Source organism: Nyctibius grandis, chromosome 4 (genome assembly GCF_013368605.1).
Source record: "Nyctibius grandis isolate bNycGra1 chromosome 4, bNycGra1.pri, whole genome shotgun sequence".
NCBI lineage: Eukaryota > Metazoa > Chordata > Aves > Nyctibiiformes > Nyctibiidae > Nyctibius > Nyctibius grandis.
The window spans coordinates 74,958,789-74,970,190 of record NC_090661.1 but is presented as its reverse complement, the minus strand read 5'-3'; the positions used below and the strand labels follow the sequence as shown (position 1 = coordinate 74,970,190).

The 11,402-nt window shown below is 42.4% G+C and overlaps 1 protein-coding gene across 1 annotated transcript; it reads right to left on the bottom strand.

Moving 5' to 3' along the window:
* LRIT1 (leucine rich repeat, Ig-like and transmembrane domains 1) lies at positions 1-10,299 on the bottom strand. Its single transcript, XM_068399614.1, has 4 exons — positions 10,178-10,299; positions 7,166-7,635; positions 3,438-3,743; positions 1-986 (listed from the first exon to the last, which is right to left on the bottom strand). Exons 1-4 carry the CDS (start codon positions 10,297-10,299, stop codon positions 1-3), a joined length of 1,884 nt encoding a protein of 627 aa, XP_068255715.1.
* Between the last annotated feature and the right edge of the window lie 1,103 nt (positions 10,300-11,402).

Here is an 11,402-nt window from a genome sequence, read left to right as displayed (position 1 = left end):
TCAGCAAAAGTATTCGTTAGGTTGCCCCTCTGTCTTTGGTATTGCTTCTGAGTCCACGCTGGATCGGGCAGACAGCAGCCTGTTCGACTCATCAGGGGTATGTCTAGTCAAGTATTCTCCTTCCACGCCTTTCACCTTGGCCCCAGGAGACAGGCTTTCAAAGGTGACATAGGACTCCTGAATTTCCTTGGGTTTCCGCACAAAGCATTTTTTGCAGCGCCTTTTCAGTGCTCCACAGCAGACCACCAGTGTCAGAGGAACAGCAATGACACAGGCCACGCTGATGACAACCACGTTGATGAGCTTCTGGGTCCCTCCGGCACTGGCAGCTTCATCTGTGGAAAATATGATGCATTGTTCCTTCTTGGGGATCAGCCCTTTCACACAGACACACATGATGTATCTGGTCTTTGGCAGCAGCCCGTAAATGGTGACCTTGGTCTTCCCTGGCTCCGTGTTGATCCGCCGCATGTCTGTCTCTCCAAAGACGGCATAGAGGACACTAAACACTGTCGTGTTCTTTGCCAGAGGCGCCTTCCAGACCAGGGTGATACTCTGGTCAGTGTCTCCTATCACCCTGACGGACCTCACGATTCGCTCTGGCTCCTGCTGACCAGTAGGCGGGCTCACCAGCAAGTTTCTGGGGTTGGTATCTCGTGCCATATCTGGGAGGAGGAGGCCCTCTCTGGTGCCCACTCCAGCCCCCAGGGTAGGCACGGTGGAGGTGGTGATAACATACCTTGCCACTAGCTTGTCATTGTAGGCAGCTGCCTCCATCCCGCTCGCCTTCCCACTCCATGCGCCTTTGGCGTTAGTGTTGGGGTCATCCGTGCTTTCTGAGTCCGTGATGATAAGTGATATGAACGCCTCTGTTGCCCCCAGAAAATTCTTTGCTTTACAGATGTACTCTCCAGAGTCAAGATAAGAGACTACAGGCAGGCCCAGAATAGACCAGCTCATCCCATCGCTGGAAATCTCTTGGTGAACTGCAAGGAAGGAAAAACGTAAAATAAATAGGCAATAATCAATAGAATTAATGTCATGTTTTGGAAAATATTAAGATTCAATCAGCCAAATATCTGCTCGATACAGTAGAATCATAATTTCTTTTGCCACCAAGAACATTACAATATCAAAGTAAACCCAAGAAAAGGACATTAACACTAAAACTAGGTTATATTGGGATTTACACCACTTCAGGCCAAATATATGTGCAGCATTTGATGCTATTTCCTCCCAATTGACATACAGTTTGAAAACAAAACAGGAAACGTTTTTCCATTAAAAAAAAAAAGCTTAAAAGCTCTTACGCAGGTACAATACTCAACAGAGTGGAAGGAGTAGGTGGTAACACAACTTAGCTGAACATTAGATGCAGTCGTCTGAGTCACAGAAAATACAAACAGGGAGATTTTCTTTTAAAAACCATATAGGGACTAGTCTAGAGTATATGGAGAAAAATAGATGCAAAATAATATTCTTTTTACTGCTAAATTATATTGAGCCAAACACAGGGAAGTCTGATCACTTACCACCGAACGATATGTACACAGCTGAGTGTTGATTTTCTCACTTGGTTTACCAGAAGGCTAAAACTAGCTTTTTTTGCCTTTTTCTATTTGTGCAGAGAAAAAGAGCTGGGATCATGCAGAAGGGTAAAGCACCCTCTTCATTATTTAACCAGCCTCCTTAGGATGAGCATGTACTATCTCTGCCCTTTCCCATTGAAAGGTAAACCAGGGAGATGACTGAAAGGCAAAGGTAAGACAGGATGCAAACTTCTCCTAAGGCCTCGTGGGGTCAGGATCCAGCCTTGGCAACTAGGGCACGTTCTAATGGCAGTGAAATACAATGGCAGCAGAAGTTACTTTTTCAGTTTAATTATTTACTGTATGAGTATATTAAAAAACATAAAGCTACCGGTCTTCCTACGGCACTTCCCCATATATACAGACTGTGGGCTGCTTCTCGCTCCTTTCTATTCAGAACACCAACATTTCAAACAGTCATATTATAGCATTGGCACAGAAGCTGCCATTGCTGAGAAACAATGTATATTTTCAGCCAACTTTTTATTGAAAGGTGCTAAAGTCTGATTTAATGGGGCACAAAATACTTCATTCTCAGTTGTAGCTCAACAAACTCAACATACGCTTTCAGGAAAGCATTCGCTGTTTTATTTTTTGTTGTGGTTCTCTTTCAAGTGTAGGAGGGATGTTTGCAGCACGATGGGTAGGCATTATCATTATCAGGAGCAGTTCTGCTACGTCCTGCACATCATGCACAACAGAGCAATGACTTGTGCAGATCCCAAAAAAGGATGTTTATTACAAGTGGTTCTACTGCTGTGAAAGAAAAATGTGATCTCCCTCTTTCTGTGCACTGAGGAGCCCAGTAACCCTTTGTAGATCAGACCCCATACTTAGCGATTTATCTGCTGAGTTTAGAACCTCTATGAAATTCAGAGCCAGGCCAGTAGCATTCAGGGGAGGCTGGAGGGATGAAGGTTCAGGTCCTGATCTTAAACCTCCAGGGCAAAAAGCTAAGGACAACTTGACTGCAGCAAAGGTTTCTTCCCTAAATCCCCCAAACATTAAAGGACCAACATTGCAATTTGGGGTCCAGTCATTCTTGTGATTGAAAATGAAAACATAATCGGTCACAAAAACTGGTTGTTTGAAGGCTTCCCCCACAAGAAGAGTGAGCCACAGAAGAGGGACTTGGTCAGCATTTCTCCCACAGAGCATTTTCCCAAGAGACCTTGTCAATCCATCAGAAATTAACTATTTCTTGGAAGCATTATCACTGAAGTATTGTATCCTTTAGCAGTTTAGTGGCTCTTTTCTCATCTAATATATCAGTAATGTTGCATGTTTGCAATCTTTTCTTTCTTTGCCACAGCAGATTCGAACCTCAGTTGAATTCAGGTCTCATCTCTCTGCCACAGATGTTTACTAACTGATTAATAGTAGCTCATCATTACTCTCAAAGACCCATGAAATAATTCAGTGGGAAACCTTTTCAGTGACTGAATAACTAACCTAAAAAGCCTCTTGCTACATCTGGACATATTTAATTTCTTCAGTTCCAACAGATTTGCAGAAAACACCTCAACTCGTCTCACCACCACCACAATTGTTATGAAACAAAGCAAAATCAACTTTTTACACATGATAGTATACATTTATCTGGTATTTACATCAACACGTAATTTTATAGTCTATAGAAAATCACAACGCTCTAGTGAATTGCACACGATACTGCTGTGAATTATAGTGAATCTTAATTTTGCACCACTTTCTTTTTTTGGATCTTTTATCAGTAGGAAGGATCTATTGTCATAGAAGCTTCCATTTGCTGTACAGTCTGTGGAAAATAAAGGTGCAGGTCTCCCTCATTCACTCCATGTGTACGAGAAAAGCTCAAACCAAACCCACCTGTGCCGTTCAGCTGAGCACCGTCAGCTCTTCTCCAGCTGAGCTCAGGTATGGGCACTCCCATTGTCCCACATCGCAGTAGCACAGTGCTGCCCAGGATGGTCTTTACTTTGGCTACGGACGTGTGTACAACGGGGCTTTGACACTTCCTTAGCTCGACTTGGCTGAAGAAGACTCCTGCAAGGCTCCGGGGGGTGAAGCATTTCAGCCTGGGCTCAATGAATGCTATGTTAGGAGACTGGAAATTTAGGAAATGGACCATTTCATACAGACTGCAGTCACACACCCAAGGATTGTCTTGCAAGCCTGTCAAAATAAATCAGAGCACTAAGTCACTCCAACAGCACCTTTTGTTTCTATTTTTCAGCAGGACAAACTGTGATAGGCTTCTAATCTGCCTGGCAAGGACTGCCTGTGCATATGCAGGGGCATGTGGGGGGGTTGTTGTCCCAACAGCCCCTCGCTGCTGTTGGCTGCGCTTGATGGATCCTATCGTTGGCAGTTAGTAGAAGGGAATAAATATGGCTTGCTAAGGTATCTCAAAATCTGGAGCTGAAATCATATTCTTTAAATTCAAAGCAGGATTATTCATATCATGAAAACATTGCTATTTATGCATGTAAAGAAGCAGAGCAAGAAGTTGTTATAAACACGTTTGGTTCCAGGATGGAAAAACCAAGTAGCCATAGAAGAGGGTTGGTTTGGTTTGGGGTGTGGATTTTTTTGGTATGAAGAGAGTATGGAGTGTCTTTCTTAGACAAGATAGGAAATTCTTCTCACTGGAGAGTATTAAAAATATTAGCCAGATTATCAGGCCAACTGTCAGGCCTGCAGTAAGTGTAGGTGATCCTACGTGACTGTAAGAGTTCTCTTCCAGCCTTGTTATTCTAAGTTTTTTTCATTATTTTAGGAATCAGTTGTTTTTCCTGAAATGCTCATTTACACTTGATAAGATGAAAGAACTGTTTTAAGGAGTAAATTGGAGAATATACATTTTATGGTATATAAAATAACACAGACTATTAAGAATAGACACACAGAAAGGGGTATATTGAAGAATACACTCCTGTTTCAGAGTCACAGAATGTTTCTCTTTTTCTTTTTTTTTCTGCTATCTCAGCGTGCACTTATTGAACTCAAATTCTGAAAAACTGAGACATTATTAAAAATAGACCTGTGAAGATGGTACTGAAAAAGCAAAATCAGAACTAGGGCAATGCAGGAACAGAAGTTGCTGCATTCTGATTAAATCTGTGTCATCCTGCTTACAAATACATTCTCCTGTCCTATGAACAGTTTATGGTCTCTAACGACTTTAGCTAGCAGAATTGGCACTGGGGATATTTATACCACCTAACCCCAGGCATGCACTTGAAGCCTAAGCCAGGAGCAGGGCGTCCCAGGCCTCCTGCCTGCCACAGGAGTGAGCTCTGCTCCCTCCAAGGGGGTCTTCACCTCCTTTTTTCCCCAGGCAGCCCAAGGACATGGCTCAGGGCTGGCAACTGCCTGAAAGTAAAGAGTACTAATACCCCCTTGATTCCCAGCAGGAGGAAACAACAGCTGACCACCCCATGTGCCCTCTCTTGCTGGCCCCTGGCACACTGCAGCAGTAGTCATGCAAGCAGTGTCTTTCCAGCAAGAACGAAGTTTTGACACAAGCACAGAGGGTGCACCACAAGGCTCCATGAGCATCGAGGAGCTGCTTGAATTTGCTGGAGTCAACAGAAACACGGGGTCAATCAAAAGCCCCTGAGGCCTCAAATAATGTTTTAAAGACTGCTGAAAAAATGCAGCTTACTTCTGACTTCATGCACTCAATAACAATTTATTCCAGATTCCTTGGCAGTTGCCCCAGCCCCAGTTGATGTCACAGCACCCCCAAAGCCCAAATGGGCCCTTTGCTGCCCTGCAGGGCGCTGTCCTGTGGGCTAACATGGGCAATCCTCATGTGCAAAAGCTTGCAGCCTTGGCACAGACTATCAGACAGCAAGCTACCGCAGGAAATACTTCTTCTTGAAGTACTCTACAAGCAAGGGCTCTGAAGAGGAGCCACAATGATGCACTGTAGACAAAGGAAGGGACTGGGCTGACTCTTTATTACTCATGGGGTTTCTTTATGCCTCCATGAGAAATGGTCATGGGCAGAGTGAAACGAAAATGTGCAGCTGTGTTCTCCCATTCTGCTCCTGTGAGAGACATGCATTTCACATGCCTGGTCTCTATAGGTGTCAGCAGCATAGGACCTAGGAGCTGGAGTGCCTATATATTACCGTATTAATCTTAGCATTATACTCATTTGCCTACATGAATTTTTTAGGATCCTGGCACAAGCAACCTGTGCACAGCTGGCTACGTAAACACTCAGGTTGGCCACAAGCATCAAGGCATGATCTCTTCTTCTTGACAAAATACCCTTCCAATCTATATTGAATGGAATAACATTTTCACATGTAACTTGACTTTAAAAAATAAATAAAGAGTATGTTCTAGGCAGTGTCTTGTCATGCCACAAATGAAATGGGCAATCCCAAACAGCCAACTTTGGCTTAAAGAACTTGATACCACATCTGGCAAAACAAGATGATGAAACACCTGCTCCTCTCCTGATGCTAATGAAACCTTAAACAACATCTGCTAAGGACACTAAAATCTTTGTAAGTGGTAATTTGAATCTTTTTCACGTCTTGTGCCTCTTTCCACTGCAATCTGGTTTCAAAAACTTTACCCCCCTAAATTTATCCAGAGAACAAAGAGCAGCAGGTACTTCCCAGAGTTAGAGAAAACTTGCAATGTCTCTGATGAGATTATCAGCAAGTGCCTGGACTCACACCCGTGGCTGTAGAGGCAGTACACGCAGCTACACACACTCTGCAGATCAAATACAGTCAGTGAAGCTGGGTCAGCTCATAGCAAGTGAAGACAGCAGATGGCAACAACTCTGAACCATCATCAACCTGCCATGGATTTGAACCAGTGTACAATGGCTAAAAGGCTGAGTAGTAATCCCCTGAACTAGTAAATGTGCTTGAAACCTCATCTGGGCATACCGCAACTAAGATTCAAGACAGTCATCTGTAATATGCCCTCTGACATACAAATGGACAATTGCCCCAAAGCCATACTTCGGAGGAGCCCAGAATTGTCACCAAAAAGTGGATTCTTGTAACTTTATATCTGCCCTTGAAGGCAGCACTATCTTGGTGGCTTTGGGGACACTAGGGTTTAATGCTGTGTGAACAGATAAACAAGGCTCTGGAAAGAGATAAACTGGCAGTCCTGACCCAGATTTTATGCTCAGTGATGGCTTTATCCCTCTTTAATTTGGACATAATAAATATCCATCTTTTTATTTAATGCTGCTTAAAATGGATCGATTACATAGTAACTGTTATTAGAAAAGAGCACATGAATGATGTGGAGCTCTAATCATATTTGTATTTCTGTCAAGAATGGCAGTGTCAATAAATAAAAAGGGCTTGAGCAAGAGTCACCAGTTTTGTGTTACAAAGATTCAAGCACGTGATGAAGTTTGTGGTGTAATAAGCTTCATGTGGGGAGCCTGAGGTGAGTTTGTTAATATGTAAATGAATTTGCACACTTTATATGGGGTATTGAATTGTACGCAGCAGTGTACTTGCTGTGGTAACCACAGTGGGTGAAAATGCTGCAGCAAGATGCAGAGCTCTTGACATTTGTGCCACCTGCAAAATGACAGGCACTTCTCTTACCTAGGATGATCTTGGAATTATCGTTGGGGAAGTAAGGAACAGCCTGGAAGTTGGCCCACGTCGCAATAAGAGCCTGAGGAAGAGTCATCAGCTTATTGCTAGACAGGTCCAGGTATGTGATATTCTTGACATAACGAGCAGCATCTGGAGGGATGGAGGTAAGTTCATTGTTGTGTAAATCCAGAAGCCTTAGCTGTGGCATGTCAGCCAGGGTTTCCCAGGGGAATGATATTAAGTCATTCCCGTCCAGCCTCAGCTCCTGTAAGCGACGAAGGCCCTTGAAGGTGATCCCGCTGAGGCTGGCCAGGGAGTTATAGGGCATCCAGAGGTACTCCAGGTTGTGGAGCGCGTGGAAAGCCTCTCCTGGCACCCTGCGCACGGCTGTCTTTTCTATCCGAAGCTTGGATGTATCTACAGGGATATTCACGGGAGTGAGGGTCATCTCCGGGTCATTACACAGCACTGTCCGGCTGGGGAAACACAAACACAGATGTGACTTTCTTGTATTTTGAAAAGGTTTTGAAACTTTATTTTAATGCAAGATTTTTATCTGCCTTTCTTTTTTCACAAGCTTTTTTCTTGTTCTTTCTCACTTGCTGCTGATCTCTACATCATCACCATAAGTACATCAACTTGCAGTAATTCACATGTACCTTTTGACTACAAAGATTGCAGTGTTGTGCCTCTCCTGAAGTGGTGTGAGTCTGAGTCTGGCCCGTATAGTGTTCCTGCTTTTTTTTTCTTTCAGGTTTTTTTAGAGTACTTATGATAGACAGCAGTGACAACATTCATGCACAACAGAGGACTCTAGTGCATGTTAAAGCAAAAGGATCCATAAATCGAACAATAAAAGATATATGAAAAGAAGCCTTACTGATGTGTGAGATGGCAGGAAGTAATGTAGATTAAATACGGCACAGGATCTTTGGTCCGTGAAATGAGGGTAAGAAAGTCAGCTAGCAACTCACTGGAAATACACTACAGCAAGCTCTGCTTTACTATGAAATAGTCTGGAAGGTGAGTACAGATGGTAGCAGTCACTGAACCGCAGGCATGTACAGTTATGAGAGTGAAAGTGCAGAAAATTAGCTCTTTGGAAAATGCTATACTAAAAGCAAGGCAGAGTTATGTGTTTTAATCGTTCCTTCCCATTTCTAATCTCTAGAGGTCCAATCATGAAAACCCTATGCGGCATTTTCACAGCCTTTGTACAAAAAATTGTGACTTTGACTCTGCCAAGATGTGGGATTGTAGATAGCCATGAGGAATGAAGGGAGACAAAATAGGTCTCTCCGACTGCACTTGAATTTGCCTATTAGCAAGGAGAGAAACGCAAGTTCTTAGCAAAATGCAAAGCCACCTTGCAAAAGGTAACAGGTTAGATAGGCATGTCCCACTCCACATGCTAAACAAGATACCGCAAGAAATGTAATGTGATCAGTCAAGTAACATTGCCTTATCACACTGCCTGGCTGATAAACAGAATATTACAAAGCTTCCAAAACCAGACTAGTTGCTGAAAGCAATTATTCCTCTACTGTCAACAAAAACAAATAACATCACTGAACTGCTCATGCAAGTTTCCCAGATTTAAATGTTATTTGAGCCTACAGTTAAATTGTTAATTTATAATCAAAGCATAGTACATTACTCCCATCCAGCACTTTTATTGTGGCATTAAATCCTGCTCACCCTCAGCTGAAAGTTGAGATTTGGAGGAAGAGAAAGATCTATCAAATAAGAAAAATCCAGAAATCCTCTTTCAATAAATTTTTTTGTGTGCCAGCGTGACACAAAATGTTTGATAACAGAGATGCTATGGCAGTAAAACAGTGTGCTTCTCATAGTGTCCCTAAACTATGTCAGTGAGCACTAAACATTTAATCTATGTGATAATCTCCTACTAGTGAGAAATACAAATCATAATACACAAAAAAAAGGTGACATTATGCTCCTGAAGGGACTAATGGATATTCGCTTTATTATGTATCTTACCAAAACACACTACAGCTTTTTCCAGTCACTGAGAGGAAATTCCCCTGGGAACTATGACATTTATAGAGCGATAATTGGCTCTCCTACTATTGCACTGCCTTTTAACAACTGCAGACTACTTGTGTCTCTACCACGCTTCTTACTGGGAAAGCTTCTGGTATTAAATATATAGCATGATAAAAGAGATAAGAAAGTAGATCTATTTCATGGGGATCCAAAGCATAGGGGACAGCCTTTCATTTCAGTACTGTGGTCTTGTCTAGAAAAAATTTCTTTCAAAGGATTTTGCAAATACTCTATCTGTCACAAAACCTCCTCTACTATGAACCACATCTTATGAATATGTGTGGTGTATTTCATTAAGTCAGATCATTACTTTGTGATTACCCTTCAGAAAGACTTTTTTATTACAGTCCTCCAGAGAAATGTCTGTACAATGGCATTGCATTCAAAAATGGATGCCCTTCTGGTCTTGTCTTCTTTTTTTAACTGAAAGTTTTCAGTCTGAGAATTATCTTATTTTATTTTTATTATTACTATTATCTATTTTTTTGGTTCATTCTCATCTACAGTCTATCGCTTTGCCTAAAGACTCCAACTGAAGGATTTTTTAAGTAAATGGAATTGCAGGTTTTGGTACCACTACATAAACCAAATCTAGTTACACTTCAGAAACAAACCAGCAGAGCCTTTTAAAGCTAACATTTTCATCATAAATGTAAAAAAAAGAAAATCTTTAAATTTTATTCCCTTTTTGCCATTGCACCAGCGGTAATTATGTCACTTCTGTTCTCACAGAGGAGATGCCCAAATGCTTTCTCTGAAATCAGCTTACTGTGTTTTCAGAAGCTAATCCTCTGCAAATAAAGCTAGAGCACAAAGCGACTGGAAAAAATAATGGACACGAAGTCTGGATGCAATATTTTCTCCTCCAAACATCCTTACAGAGGAGAAGAAATAAAATCCCCAACACCCAGAGAAAGAGCAGCAACCCCCCTGGGGAGCGTATCGGCATACCTGGCTTTCGTCCCTTCGCTGAGGCTGTGGAAGGCGCAGCTGCACTGCGATGGGCACGAGCCGCCCGCCCGTGGCAGCCCTCCGAGCGTTAAGCAGCAGAGCAAACTCACCACGATCCACATGGCTACCTGTGCATGGGAAGGACACCTGGGCACTAGGCAACGTGGAGGGTTTCGCCTATTGTTTTATCCATTGACTGGTCACATCTTGTTAACTCCCTTTCGTTTTCAGCCGCACTGTGATCTTCCAGCCCTCACTGAGTCCATCAGATAAAAAAGGATAGGCAGGGATTAAGGATGGGGACTTGAGTTATTTTCACGAAGGTGCTTATTGCTTCCTGGAACCATACTGACAGCATTTCTTCCCTCAGGGAGCGCCATCAAAATACCCTCCTCGGGCAATCTGTGGCTCTTGCACATGAAAAAAGCAAACATACTTTTTGGGGACCTGCATCACAGGCATGATAACCGTTATCTGAACAGGAATTAGCAATAATTTACTTCCTCACAGGGCACTGGGAATACTTAAAACCAGTTTCTTGTGCTAATGGAACATAAGCCTCCTATATAAGAATACTAAAAATATATAGTGATTCTATTAAAAGGCTTTATTTTCTTTTAAAAACTCCTAGTTTGATCAAGCAATTATTGAACTATTGGCAACATGCCTGATATTAACAAACAATGAATAACCCAGTAAATATGCACATATTGCAGTTTATATCAGGGCTAGCACACACCTGCAGGACTAAGCACTGGGCTCTGACTTGCTGATACAGCAAAGCCCAGACGAGGGACCATTTTCGGGAGTGCCACCTGATGCAGGGCAGTGGGACAGCTTCAGGAATGCTAAGGAAAGCTCAGGTCTGTCTTAAGGACAGCCCAGGACCAAGTGTCAAATTATTTTTGTCCACTCCCCTTGAAGGCAGTTGTTTCCCATCTATTAGCAAAAGCAGTCACAACTGCAAAGCTGAAGACCACCCATGATTTCAGCAGTCTTCGTCTGACTCCAAAGAACACAAGACATGAGAAAAGTAGAGCCCAAATATGCACAGATATAAAGCTTAAGCAGCTGCTACTTGAGACAGGCACGGAATTCTATTCATACTAGCAAGGACATCTCATGTTTATAAAGACTATTTTTTTTTCTGTTGAGTGTGAAAGTATATAAATCACACTACAAATGTGCAGCACTCCCTTAAAAACAAAAAGCTTTAGAGAAACTA